Source organism: Terrapene carolina, unplaced genomic scaffold, assembly GCF_002925995.2.
Source record: "Terrapene carolina triunguis isolate 2854851 unplaced genomic scaffold, T_m_triunguis-2.0 Scaffold838, whole genome shotgun sequence".
Taxonomy (NCBI): Eukaryota; Metazoa; Chordata; order Testudines; family Emydidae; genus Terrapene; species Terrapene triunguis.
Genome location: NW_020665189.1, coordinates 17,176,007 through 17,191,051, shown reverse-complemented (window position 1 = coordinate 17,191,051; position 15,045 = coordinate 17,176,007). Strand labels below are relative to the sequence as shown.

General features: G+C 39.1%; 1 protein-coding gene across 1 annotated transcript in view; it reads right to left on the bottom strand.

The window, feature by feature from the left end:
* Nucleotides 1-15,045, bottom strand: part of GABRB2 (gamma-aminobutyric acid type A receptor beta2 subunit) — a 248,391-nt gene that overhangs the window by 89,872 nt on the left and 143,474 nt on the right. Inside the window, 1 exon segment of the mRNA XM_026660859.1 lies at nt 7,423-7,505. Within this exon segment, the coding sequence (XP_026516644.1) occupies nt 7,423-7,505 (83 nt within the window).

The window sequence follows — 15,045 nt, the reverse complement described above, 5'->3', positions numbered from 1 at the left end:
CCTCCATTTGTTCTGTCTTGTAGAGTGTGAGGCTACATTAACAACAATGGGTTAACCCTTGAGGGCTCAGCTGTTCCAGTCCATCATTTAGCAGTAAGGCATTCCCTGGGAAATATCCCACCCTCTGGCTTCACCACCTCAACCAAGCTTCACAATCATCATTGCTGTGTACATTATTTAATTGTTTGTTTAAAATTTATACTGTGTGTGTGTGTGTGTGTGTGTGTATATATCTATATCTTTTGTCTGGTGAAAAACATTTCCCTGGAACCCCCTGCATTTACATTAATTCTTATGGGAAAATTGGATTTGCTTAAGATCGTTTCGCTTAAAGTCGCATTTTTCAGGAACATAACCACAATGTTAAGCGAGGAGTTACTGTACTTTACGGGGGGGGGGGGGGGGGGGAGAAACTACCTTAGGAAAGTTTTAGAGAGTTTTAAAAAGATATTATTTTTTAAATTCCTCTCTCTGGAAAGTCATATGCCTTAGTTACCATGAAGCCAAGGTAAAGAACTCAAAGGGAGCCACACAAACTTCTACAATTACTTATGTGTCATACTTTTAAACTCTTATTTTAAGATCTTCCAAGATTAGAACTAAGTGCTTCTATGGCTCAATGGAAAGTCTGGAAGCTCCCTTTCACAAGATGCTCCCTGTTTATAGCCCTGTAGTACTGCAAGGTAGCCAACTCGAAAGCTTGTGAAACGTATATCAAAATCAGTCATGGGCCTAGGGCTGAATGATGATTCTGCCTTAGTTGGGTATATTTTTCAGTGGAAATTCCATACTGGGGGGAGAGAAAGAAACGATTCTTAGGCAGGTTGAAGCTGCTTTGGAATGTTAGAATAAGTCTCAGAGCAGATGAGTATGTAGAACAGGCGGTCAGAGATGCACGATGGTTGTCCAAAGCATGTGAAAAACTCATTGAACACATGATCTGAAATTGATCACATGGATATCACATCTCCATGTGTGTTTATATATATCAGAGATATATACAGATAAATAATGAATTTAATATTACTTTTTATGTTTGTTTATGTCTCTATACTGTATTATACAGAGTGTGAATATAACAGCATCATTAAAGCAAAATAAGACATCACTGATGCTTTAATTCAGTGATTAGGAAGCTGTTTTTCCCAGTTACTGTTGTTGCCATTTGAACACAATGGCTTGTTATTACCATGAACCATGGTGTATTATGTAACCTGTCTTGCATTGCTAGAAGGGAAGATAGTATGTGTCACCACTGGATATATTTTTATGCCCCTTGAAGTGATTGTGTGGACTCAACTGAGATTTTACATTTATTAATGACCAGCTTTGGCAGTCTCAGAAGCACCAGGCACAAAGTGAAAATCGTAGGTAAGCAGACTTCTGTTTACATTGACTCAGCAATTGCTTTTTGGGCCCAAATTGATGTAGGAGACCATGGAAGAGCAATACACTGCTGATAAATTTAGCTCATCCCAGAAATGCTGGCTGCATCACACACTGACTGAGGAAGGGGTTTAAAGGGTTTGAATTACAACCCAGATTTTCTCTACATTTTAGAAAAAAAGTATTTACATTCTGTAGAGGGTCATAAAGAAGCAACCATTTCATATCAGATGCCATGCACATCTCAGACACTTGTCAGCACGTCACTATCCCACATCTGATAACTCACCTACATAGCTCAAAGAGATGACCAGTTCACAAGGCGTTTGATATGAATGTTAGGCCTTTTATGAGAGAAAATCCACTTTAACTGTGATATGTTATTACTGCCAGTGCTCTTATTAGCAGGTAACTCCTCAGCTTAGACAGAGCATAGAGCTGTCTAAATATCAGCCTACAAATACTCAGAACACTAGGAACCACATGTTCAAACTGGGGGATTCAATTCAGCTTTTCATCCTTCCAGAGAAGATAAACTGAAGTCCACATAGTTTACTGTGTTTGGGCTTTCAGAAAACAAACAAAAACTTTACAATCAAGGTTCTCTCTGTTTTACATAACCACTAAACACTGTACGGCATGTTTCAAGAACAGGTGTTTGTCTTTCAGTTTTTCACCAAAATATTCCCCTTTCCTCCTGTTGTGGTGCTCTGTGCATAAGATGTCCTTTTGGCTGTCTCACTTTCCCTGAAGAAATGGCTGCACTGCACCCACGTACATTCAATTTGTACAGAACTTCGGTTTGTTTTGGAAGAAAGGTACTATTTTAAAAATAAATGCAATGCATTCCACCCTTGTATCAGCGAACCATTTCATGGAGTTCCTCAGGGCAGAAACCATGTTTTCCTCTGTGGCTTTGGCAATCTCCTTTCAAGATCTCAAATATTCACTCTTCAAATATTCAGGGGAAAACTCACATCTTGGTAGCATGAAATATGTTGGGAATAGTGGTAAGAACACTGGCAGTTTCTGAATATTCCATACTAGAGCTAAGCAATATTTTTTGACTTAAAACTTTATTTGGCAAAAACTGCAGATTTGGTGATACCAAAACATTTAATGAATTTGTGCCAATTTTCCTAAATTGTTTTGGTCAGAAAAACCCTGAACAAAATTGCAAAATAACTGAAACATTTCAATATTTTCAAAATGCAACATTTTGAGTGTTTTGTTTCAAATGTTACTCTAATTAAAAAATAAATAAATAAAAAACATGTCAAATGGGCTCATTCTACTTAAAATGAAGGATTTTTGTTGTTTTTTTAACTTTTCAATGTGCCAATAATTTTGAAAATTTTCATTTTTGATTTGACCCAAAACAATTTGTTTTCTGATTTTTCAGAACTGAACTGAAAAATCCAATATTTTCATAGCTCTAATCCTGACTCCACACAGACAGGTTGTTTCAGTAAGGTCTGGACAAATGCATTCTGTAGCTATTTTTACTGCTGCTCCAAATAGGAGCAGTATGGGCTTCCCCTCTACACATGCTGCCAATGGCACTGGCAGTATGTATTTAGGTGTATGTGGGGTTCTGGCATGACCTTAGCACAGCTGACTAAACTTTCTTGGGACCACAGAGTATGCTGAGCACATCAGCCAGGCTTTTTGCCCAGCACTCAAAGGAGAATTTAGGTCAGTATATTTTCCTGCTCTTAATTGGGTACACTAAGGGGAAGTGAGAGTGAAAAGCTACCTGTATTTTCTGCTATTCCTTAATGCACCTTCATAAGAGATGCCGAGGATTGTGCCATAAAACATCTTTCTGAAGTAGAAATATTTACAATACAAGTGAGCAACCTATAGTACAGAAAGGTTAAGTGAACTACCTATGCTCATGCCGTAAGTCAGTGGAAAAGAATCCAAGATCTTAACTTTTAATCTCTTGCATCGACACTTGACAACACTTCCTGTCAATGGGAGTTACAGAGAGAAATTCCCTCAGTGCACATTAAAAATGTACCCCTACACTGCTCACTTTGGAGAATATCCTTACAGCCAAGAGAAAAAAGGGCAAGAAAATGCAAAAAGCAAACAATATTTGAAAGCATTTTTCTTTTTCTACGCAATCTGTACTTTTAAATGATTAGAAACATATATAAGCTTTAAATTATATATGGAAAAATATCTATTTTTATCAGTTTGTATTTCTGAGCAGCCATTTGCTCAAAATTTTGTAGCATATGTGATATCCTCATCATAAGCCTATAAAGAGAGATTGTACAGAAATTTTCCTTCTGTTTGTTTTATACTTCAGCAGCAACTGGGCTAAATATTTAAAACCTTACAGGAGACATTTTCAAAAGGTGGTCTCTTATGTGCACTTATGGAGCAATTACCAGTACTTGCTTTTTGTTGGATAAGAACACAGACATGGACAGAGATACAGTACTGTAATAAGGTGGACAGATTCACTATGATATTTCAGTACAGATAATGGTTACCTGCATGATGTGATTGACAGAATGTTAACACTGCTGTACTGAACACATTATTTTGTAATGAGATGAGTAAGAATTGAAATGAACTTTAAAGCCTGTAAGTGTCATTGTGTAATTGAAATGGATAATAGTCCAAACGCACCACATGAAACTAGAGTAACTGCATTTGAATATATTCAGAAAAATCCATGATCAAATCCATGATCAATCTGAATGATTTTATAGTGAAAGGCTCCACTGTTTCAGAATAGATTTGTGTGTGGACAGCATCACTTGAAATCCGGAGTCCAGCAGATGTGCAAGAAGGTATTCTATTTATTTATTTATTTATGTACACCTCTACCCCGATATAACGCTGTCTTCGGGAGCCAAAAAATCCTACCGCGTTATAGGTGAAACTGCGTTATATAGAACTTGCTTTGCTCTGCCAGAGCACGCAGCCCCGCCCCCCTGGAGCGCTGCTTTACCGCATTATATCCGAATTCGTGTTATATCGGGTCGTGTTATATCGTGGTAGAGGTGTTTTTAAATCAGGTGAACCAATGTTCCATGTACTTTCTAAAACATCTGTTTGCCTCCAAGCTCCTTCGAGACTTGTGACTCATTTGCTTACACATTTGGTTCTTTTCAATCACTAGAACTTCAACACACAAATGAATGGAAGGTGGGAGGATCAACTAATCTAGGATGCCACAAGGAGCTTAGCTGTTCATACAGCAGTAGCAGAGGTAGAAGGCTGAAGAGAAGAGTGATCTACCTTCTGATATCAACACTTCATTGAAAAGGAAGCTATCTCTGTTGCCATTATCCCACTGGGAAGGTGATGACCAGCTGACTTTACTCTAATGTCTCATTTTTACTACTCAGCAATGACCTGTTCATTGGCTGCCAGCAGAAAGAGAGAAGAGGAAAGAGAGATGAAAGAAGATTGAAGATAGGGAAGCTCTGATCTTACCCACCCAGGAAAGAGCTATCTGATAGTAGTAGTACAAAAGCATCACAGAAATAGAAAGCAGATTTTCAAGACATTTCAGTTTTTTATGGATGAACTGTACAAGCCATGATCACAGAAAAACAATGTACCGGTATGTCCACAGATGTATAAGGCAGTAGCATATATCTCATATTTCAGTCAAAAACTATGGCCCTATTTTAATTAATTGCTTTTTCTGCTTACAGTATACAGATAACGCTGGGCATTAATCCTACTCTTTGAACGGATACTGTAAAAATGCTGTCTTCTGCTTCTCTTGATTGATGATACCATATAGCCTCATATTTTACCTAATAGTAAAACTCTCCATCACAGTAATTTCTTAATCCATGTTTGCAGGAAATTAAATCAAACTCATCCTTTGGCCCAGGACAATACATTTTTTTTTAGATCTGCAGCAAATTTCAATCGGGAAAATTTGACTCAAGCAGTTGTAACGGTTGGACAGATTTGCATTTCTACCTGGACATGCAGATCCATTAATAATTTCAATATGGAGGATTGACATAGGGCTTCAGAACACCATATTAAAGTATTAACATCTGTCTGACTGTTTTCTTATATGGCTCTCAACATCATAATATCTTGAAAGGCAGGTTAAATACAGTCCCGCTTTATCATCTCAATTTTACATTTTGGAACACCGAGCCGCAGACAGGGTGAGTGCCTTGCTGAAAGTTGAACCATATGATAATGACAAAGCTGAGACTGGAACTCTTGAGCACTTGGTCTTCAAATCTCTGTTTAAACCACAAATTTTACTGCCTCTCCAACAAGGACACACACAGAAATGCATTTTTTAGGTTATTCCATGTTTGATTTTTACTCTCCATTGTTCATACATCTCTGCTTCAATATTTTTTTTCTGTCAGATTTGTTCTTTTCCACTTTGCTTATAAACAAATCTCGACCTTAACCAGAGCACAGTTACTGCTCCTCTTACACACAGGCAGTTGGTGCAAACTAAATGAAATGAAAGGCATGCCATCCTGCTGATACCATATAAAAGTTCAGAGCTGGCAATATTTCTAATGGATAGTGCTGGAATATTTTCTGAAGCAGAGAACAATATTTGGGAGGTGTGTGTGGGGAGGCGGGGGAGATTCCTTTCACTAAAACATTATTCTCCGCAGACTTAAATCCACAGGATCATTGCTGTTATGCCAGTAGATAAATTGATTCGCAGTATTTCTCTCCTATTAAGTAATGTACTAGCATAGTTTGTTCAGCGATGCTTAAACACTGCAAATTAACAGTGAAATCCTGGCCCATTGAAATCAATGGGAGTCCTGCTACTGACTTCAAGAGAAGGAGGATTTTACCATATATATATTTCCAAAAGCAAAGTCAGTCACAGTATTTGCAACTCAAATATTCCAGTATAAAATAAGGACATTTAAAAAAAAGCAACAACCACTATAACATCAATAATGCTTAGCTTTATGCACTGTGAATGATTTCAGTGAGAATACTCAGAGGGTCTAATTCAGGAAAGTATCCCTCTTCAGGAAAGCATAGAAGAATATGTTTAAATAAAATTGAAGTGAATCGGACTTGAACACATGCTTAAAGTTAAGCATGTTCAGAAGTGCTTTCCTGAATAGGGGAAACAGTATGGGAATTAAATATATGTGTAAATCTAGGCAACTAACGTACACATATAGCATATATAGCTATATAATCAAAGTTGTTTTAAAGTATAAAGAGTATAAATGTTTTAACGAATGCTGCAAATTTCATATTTTAAAACATTCACATTATTTTTGTTTGCTTGCAAATCACTCAATAAATTCCACTCAGAGAAAGTGAAATATGTCACATTTCAGCTTCATGATGTACCACAGTTGAGTGATCTACTGTTCTACTAAAAAACAGAGCTCACCATGGAAATGCTGACGCAATCTTAATGACTATGTCAAATAACTTGTTGCCTGCAATATTGTATTTATCATATGACCATACATTATTTTGTTTCCTGATATATTAAAATTCTCCAAAGAGCTTTCAATGTAAACAGATTTTAAATTTTATTTCACAGCACATGTCTTAGTTGTATGGAAAGCCTGACCTTTAACAGAGAGACTAGTTATTCAATCAACACATATAATAGACTGTATTACACATGCACCGAAAGTCTAACTACGGTGTCGGTGATAAAAAAACATCGACTGTAAAGAAAAATCTAAGCCCTTGTTTAAAAATGAAAACAACCAACAACACAGTTCAGCAGCAGAGAAGGATAAAGAAATGATAGTAATCCTCTTGCTCCTCACATGAACTACAACAAGCCATTTGAGTGAGACTTTTAAAGCTGAAAATTGTCCATCAAAACACAAAATAAATTCCTCTAATCCTTGTGCCACAAATTACTAATCCATCTGGAAAGCTAAATGTGGTGTGCATGTTTACAAGGGTCTAAATATCATCTGACAGAAAGGCAACTAGGTTAGTAACATGTACCCAAATAAATAAATAAATAAATAAATAAAACGTCTGAAACAGTTTGACCATACAGTAAGCAGGATTTACAAAAGTACTTACAGCTCTCAATCTCCAGTGTGCAGTTTTGTTCATCCAGCGGGTATCTTCGTAGATCCATCATACAAGCAGCTGTTGTTGTAATTCTAGAAGAGAATCATATATGAGGGCAATTGTTATTATGTGCGATTCATATCTCTGTTTGATTAAACGGAGTTGAAACAACAGAGAATGGATTCTGCATGATAAGCAATTTTGCCTCTTGGCTTATTACTAAGATATTGCATGTGCTGGCTATTCGTAAGGGTATGGTACTACTAATCTAGTTTATGGAAGCAAACTCATATGCCAATTTGGTGGACAAGTGGACAGTTTATTATATTTATATGTTCTCCATCACCATAGTATCTCAGAGCCTCACAATCTTCAATCTAGTTATACTGACAACATCCCTGTGAAGTAAGGCAATATTATTATCCCCATTTTACAGATGGGGAACTCAGGCAGAGAAAGACTAAGGGTATGTCTACACTGCAAAAAGGTATATTCTTAACTCAAGTTAGCAACCCCATGTGACGTAACCTGAGTTAAAATAGTAGTGAAGACATGGTGACAACTTTTAACTCAGGTTAGCAGCTCAAATTCAACCCCATTCTCTCCTATAGGCTGTTACTTGAGCTGCTAACCCGAGATGCTGTGTCTTCACTGCCATTTTAACCAAAGTTAGGAACACACCTTTTGTTCCAGTATATTCACTTGTACCTAATCCTGCCTAAGGTCACACAGGAAGTCTGTGGCAGAGCAGTGAACTGAATGCAGGTCTCTCAAGTCCTAGGCTAGTGCCCTAGCCACTGAACCCCGCCTCTTCTCAAGTGGAGTGCTGTTCGCTGCCTTGAGAGGCACCATGGTTTCATTCCCAGCTTTGATTTATCATTTTCCTGATGAGAGTAACCAGCTGGATCATGAGTCAGACAGACGTCCCACAGATTCTCTTTGCTCACCAACTGGGTGATCCTATGAATTTCCTTAGTGCCACTGAATAGTGCCAAATTAGTGTGCGTAAAACAGGCTTTGCATAAAAGACAATTAACAAATAATATTTATTCTGCACAAATGCATATAAAACTCAATTCTCCATTCTCTCTTACACTCAATAACACTGTGCAAATGAAGGCTTATTTTAGTGGTGCATCCTCACCAGCAGAACAACAAATATTTTCAGGACTGTTTTCACAAAGTATTTAGAACGTATTTGTGCCTTGACATTACACTAACATTAACATGTGTCAATTGTGCCTTTTAGATGTTGTTAGAAACATCTGTACCATCAAAAATCATTTACTGCTAGATTTCAGGGAGGAATAGCCCTGAGCTGAATGTGAACCAATGCACAGAGCACAGCAGCAATATTTTATTCTTAAATCTTTCTATTGTGTAGACAAAATCAATTTTTGGTCTTTCTCCCCCACCCCCAAACCACACAATGTTGTATAGAACTCCACTGCACGTGAAAAATAGTACATTTTGGAATCTGCCAGTATACACATGAAACAGCTATGTTCTATCCTCCTTCTAACTTGGGATGTGGGAACCCTTCGGGATTAGTTTACAGATTGATAAACTTTTCCGTGAGATGTACATAACTTCTTTTCTCTGACACAGTACTGACCCTCAGTACGTGCGCTAATATCCATGGGGAGAAGGAATAGGAAAGGGCATGAGGCCTAAACTTCCTCCAGTTGGACTCTTCTTCAAGACCTAGGAAACCCCTCCATTGCTGGGCTCCATTTTTCCATCTCTAAACATCATGGCCTACTTCCAGTCCCAATGACTTATTTAGAAGCAAGAACCATAGCAGTGCCTGGAGAGACCCAAAGATCACTCAAGACCCTTTAGCAATCCTCTCGGGGCAAATATGGCCTTTGGGGCAGTATAACCACCTCACCAGCACCCTTTTTGGTATCATAGCCCCAGAAATAGAGTTGCCTGAGCACGACAGAGATGCTAAAAGGAGCAAAAGGAAGCTCAACTATATAAACTCTAAAATTGACAACCTCATTACTGGTGAATGAGCCCTTCAAGCATGAGCTGCCGGGTGAGGACTCAACAGAAAGCAGAGGCTGTAAACTGGATAAATGCTGGGAGGCCAATAGCTGGGTGTAGCTGTTGTGGTATGCTCATCCCAACAGCAAACACCAACTTTGCATCACATATAGCCATCAACTTAATGGGATAAATATGTTTTGTATTTCTGTAGGCTTCATTTTCACCATTTGATATCTCTCACAGTACCTTCCACAATGTGTACCATCTATAATGCTTAGTTCAGGTGAGACATTCTCCATGACCCAGAATTCCTGCATAATTTGGTACTGGGACTGCCTATCCATAGGAGACCAGATGTGGTCCAGTGCGGTACTGCAGCCTGTTCCTGGGCTGTCACACTCCTCCTAATTACTACAGTGACCCCCTCACTTTAGGTTTGCACCAGCCTCTTTATAATGCCTACATTTGCCTCTCCTACTCACAGCTCTAATCCTGACACTTTTCCTTTTTCTCTACATTAGTCCTATAAACACTCACCAAATCTCCTCTGTCTGTCTCTTTCAAATCTGTGCACACAAAGAGTGTGGAAGGTGGGTCTTTAATCTATGTATTGTCTATCTTCAGAGGAGACAGACTTCAAGCTCAATGCTGCTTGAGCACCTTAACATACATTTCCTGAGTTAGACATGCCTCTGGCACCTGGAGCAGCTCTCCAGCACTCCTGGCCCCTTCCAAAATTACTAGGTGGGCATCCATTCTCCAGGACCATGCCCCTGGCCCACTATGCAGACAATTCAGGAACAAAGAAGCAGCATCTTTGGGTACGTCTACACTACCAGCCGGATCGGCGGGTAGTGATCGATCTATTGGGGATCGATTTATCGCTCTGCCGTCGATTCCGGAACTCCACCGCGTCGAAAGGCGGAAGCGGAGTCGACGGGGGAGCGGCAGCAGTTGACTCTCCACCGTCCTCATGGCCAGGTAAATCGACCTAAGATACGCCGACTTCAGCTACGCTATTCACGTAGCTGAAGTTGCATATCTTAGGTCGACCCCCCCCCAGTGTAGACCTAGCCTTTGAAAATCACCTTCGTACTAAACTCTCTCTTTAACCTATAGATGGACACCCAAAGAGCTATTCTGACTCTGCCAAAGTTTTCAACAATGTTGATCTCAATTTTTCAATCAATGGGCATCACCGCATGTGCTTCAGCGGCTACTTCCTGCTTCAGAATACCGGGGCAGTGGTTGGAAGCCTAAAGAAGAGACCTGCCTGAAGGGGAAAGAAGAAGAGAGACAGAAGACAGCTGTTGAGTCCCATGAAGGGGGAAACTCCCGGAAGTAGAAGGGGTAAACAACTGAAGAAAATACCTGTCCAGACACTGAGGATTATTATAGGTTGAGCAGGTAGCACCATCTGTATTTAAGATTGTCTAACACTTTCCATTATAAGTGTTAATGGAACATACACATTACATTAAATGTTTTCTGTTTTCTGTGGCTATTAACTTTGCCATTCAGGCTAAAAGTGTTAATTCTGGGTGCCTGCCTCAGGCTGATTATTTTGGGGAAAGTTTCAGCAAAAATGTTTCAAATGTTTCCAATAATGAGACTAAGGACAGAAAAGTTTTGCATATGTTAAAAATATAAAACAAACCCTACAACTGTTTGGCTGAGAAGTTCTAGCACCTTCAGGCTTTAGAGAAGAGATTTGAAATTTGGCAGGAGGTTTGTTCTTGTGTCAGGGAAGCGTCCAACATTTGCCAAATTATAAGTTCACACATGTTCAGTATAGACTTCTTAAAATTTGGTAGCTACATTTTCTGAAGATTCTGTCAGCACTGAGCATGCCACATCCTCTCACAACTCCTATGTGCAGATCAATCTGTAGGTGTGCTATCCCCAGCAACTTTAATTCTGGTATTTCTTCATTTTGAGTGCTTGACTTTGCAACCTTAACATTGTTTTAATGTAATGTGTATGTTTGTGTGAGTATGTAATTACTACTTATAATACAAGAGCACCCAGAGGCATCAGTCAGGAGCAAAGCCCCACATATAATGCTGTATGAACACAAAGACAGTATTTTGCTTCCTCAGAAATGGAAGTAAGAAAGAATAGTTGGTGGTGAGTAGAGTATGGCCTTAATCAAACCTAAATAATAGTTTAGGATGATTTATTTCAACCCAGCTAGTTTGTTCATTCCTATCCACAGTGCAAATCAATGGAAAAATTATCTGTCCTTTTCTCTCCTCCTACTCTCCCCCATGATTTTATTTTGACTTTTATATTCTTTTACTCTGGTTGAAAGTACTGATAAGGGAAGACCTAGTCACCTCTCACATCTTCAAAAGAGTTACTTATTTTGAAGTAATTGCCTTTAGATGGCTACAGTTGACACACAACTCACATTAGTCTCGTTTGATACACTGAGAGATTAATGCTAGGTCATATAAACATTAACACCTTCAAATAGTGACTGCACCACATTCTTCAATGTTCTAGATACATGGATATCCACCCTATGCCTTTTTAGAGAGAAGAACCAATACCTGGTCATGACAAGAGAAAGGAACATTTGAAATGGACACACAACCTTTCCCCAAAACAATGATATTCCTCTTCCATAAACGCACTGAAAAGATTCTTTGTTTTTAAGTTATCTATGACAACTGACATGCATAAAACATGAAAAATACTTTGCAGAGCAGAGCCTTGAGAAATGACCATTGAAAAGGAATCTTAAAAATACCCACAACTTTCTGACTCTATACTACAGTCGTGAGAGGCACGCTGCTCTCAAAGAAATACTGTATGAAAGGAAATAACATATAAGCTGTCTGCTATTCTGATTTTTGATCTACTTTTAATGAAATAGAAGCCTTTTGATATTCCATTTTATGAACCTGCTAACAATGAAAATCAGTCTTCAGCAGTCTTCTTCATGATGCATGTTTCTGATGTAAAACCACTGCAGTGTATCAGAAGACAACACATTCTTCTACTTATTTTTGTTTAAGTTAAATTGACTAAATAAAACAGATCATGAAACATAAACCCCAAAAAGGAAACTGTACATTTAAAAATTGGCACAGTTAGGTTCCAAGTAATACTACATTTATGGAATGTATTATATATTGCAATGCATACAGAATAGACACATTAGATAGGCAGGATATAGTCTCAGAAAGGTAATTATGCATGTGTACAACTGGTACAGCATGAGTATTGAAGGTCCTCTTTCCCCTTTGCACCACCTATGCAAGGGCCTGTCACAATTACAACCTGCCGTGGTTGAGGAAGGGCATAAACTGCTTCCGGGGTGCATCCTAAAGATGCCGGGATGGAAGAGTGGACACCGATTACTCCCTCTTTCTCCTGGCCCTTAGTGCAGGCCATACCCACACTGAGGGAAACAGGCCATACCCTTCCAAAAGGATGAACAACCTGTGTAGTTCTTCATCTAGCAGCTGCTTCAGGAGCAATTGTGTCAGCCAGAAGACCAATCCCTGTGCAAGCTGCACATGGGATGTTGCAAACCCACACAACCCCCTACTCAAGTTGGTGGTAACGGCCGCAGTGTGGCTCTTAGATTTTAACATACATCACAAACTAGTAATAATACAGAAAATAATAATTACAGTACTTCTTGTTTCTCAAGGTCATTTAAACAAAGCACAACTACTCGGTTTTGTCAGCACTGCAAACTCCACCTGGTATCAGAAACGTAAACTGGGATCTTAATAGTTCTGATGTCACCAGTAATAAAGGTACTTAGAGGAGAATAGGTGAACAATTCTGTTGATGTGTGAAGTAGGCCAACACCCTTCCCTATAGCTGTATTGCCTCTGCGGGGCTAATCAAAGTAAGAAATAGGGGAAACTTATTTTGGCCCCTAAGTAAGTAGATATGACTGAATACACACAGGGAACGAAGCAGCTGAGTAAGTGTGTGTGAGTATTTCTGGAGAACTGTCTAAGGCATTCATCTGAAGAAGTGAGGTTCTTACCCACGAAAGCTTATGCTCCCAATACTTCTGTTAGTCTTAAAGGTGCCACAGGACCCTCTGTTGCTTTTTACAGATTCAGACTAACACGGCTACCCCTCTGATACTAGCTATCATGCTTGCTTGGAGGCTGATCCAGCTCCTATTTAAGTAAAGGGCAAAATCTATACCAGAGGAAAGTAAGAAGGCCAAATTCTTCCCTCAGATGCATGCACACAACTCCCACTGAAGACAATAGCAGAATCTGGCTCTTAATTAGCAATCCCACTATCAATTCACAAAAGCTTTGATGTAAATTATGTTCTGCAGCTGACCATGTCGCTTTATCACTATCATTATCAGACTCCTCTGCACGTGATAAATAAGAGTCACTGGCTCTTACCCTATCTGAATTAGTTATCTAAGCCATGTACTGTAGCTATGCTCAGTGTTCACTTCAGCTCCTTGGAAACAGACCTGCTGTGTGACAGTTGGAAATGTTGGCAGCAGTAGGCAGCAGACCCAATTACAAATGCGTGGAAATCTGGAGACAAAACTGCATTGTGGTTAATCTCTCTCCGGGACAGGAATATCAGCTTTAAAGAGACATGATCAAGGTTGTTAGAAATATTTGACCTATCTTTAAACCAAAATATACCTCTTTACAAGTTAACTATAAGTGGCAAAGCCCATAGAATTCTGTTTTCTCCTTCCCTCTCCAGTAAAAAATGTCATAAGTGCTTCCTCCTTATAGTGATGGGGTAGGGGGTAGCTTTAGCAGAGCATCTATAATAGTGACATTTCTAAAAATACATCGGTAAAGCAGAATGTTCTGTAACTAACTACCAAGATTTTTGGAGTGCAAATGCTTTTCTGCGTGGAGAGCTTCTTGACACATTTTTATAGAGAAAACTAGCATCTGGAGTTATTGATGGTAAACTGAGAGAGGCAATAATTCCTAGATTATCACAGAACCCAAAATTGCTACAGAGGTTTCATGGGCATCCTGGCCTATGTAGTCACATAGAAAATTTCCAAGTCCCCTTTGGCCACTAAACAACATTTAGACATTTTGTGCTCGTCTGATTCTACCTGTATAATTTCTGTATGTGGGAACCAGGCTTCAAGAGGACTCAGTCAGCTTGATAAAGCTGGGGGTGTGACATTCTCTGGCTTATTTATGAAGCCGCAAAAGCAATGTTGAAGGAGTTGATAAGCCCCAAGCTGACATCTCTCTGGTTGAACTTTGGAAAGGAACTCAGGAAAGAAGAGGTGCCAGACTCATCTAACCATGGAGTTCCCCACCCAAATGGCGATACAAAGGGTAAAGGAACTGTCACAGTTCTACTGCGGCATGGATAAAAAATGGGAAATAGGAGCATTGAACCCCTATTCAAGTCTTTTTTTTTAAATTAAGACAACTAGACTGGAAATGGAGTCCACAGCTCCATGGGGAAAAAAAGAATTAGATGTTGGATAGTGTACAATAAGTGCTTGTCTACACTTCACCACAGTTTGGACTATGGGAGCATGAATAGCAATGTACACCAAAGTGCTGGTGCTGTAACTCCCTCGTGTGGCTGCTGCAGGTGTGAAGTAAAAGGATCCTAATTTGCATTAACGCAGTCTTCTTCAAACAGGACAAATTAATGCAA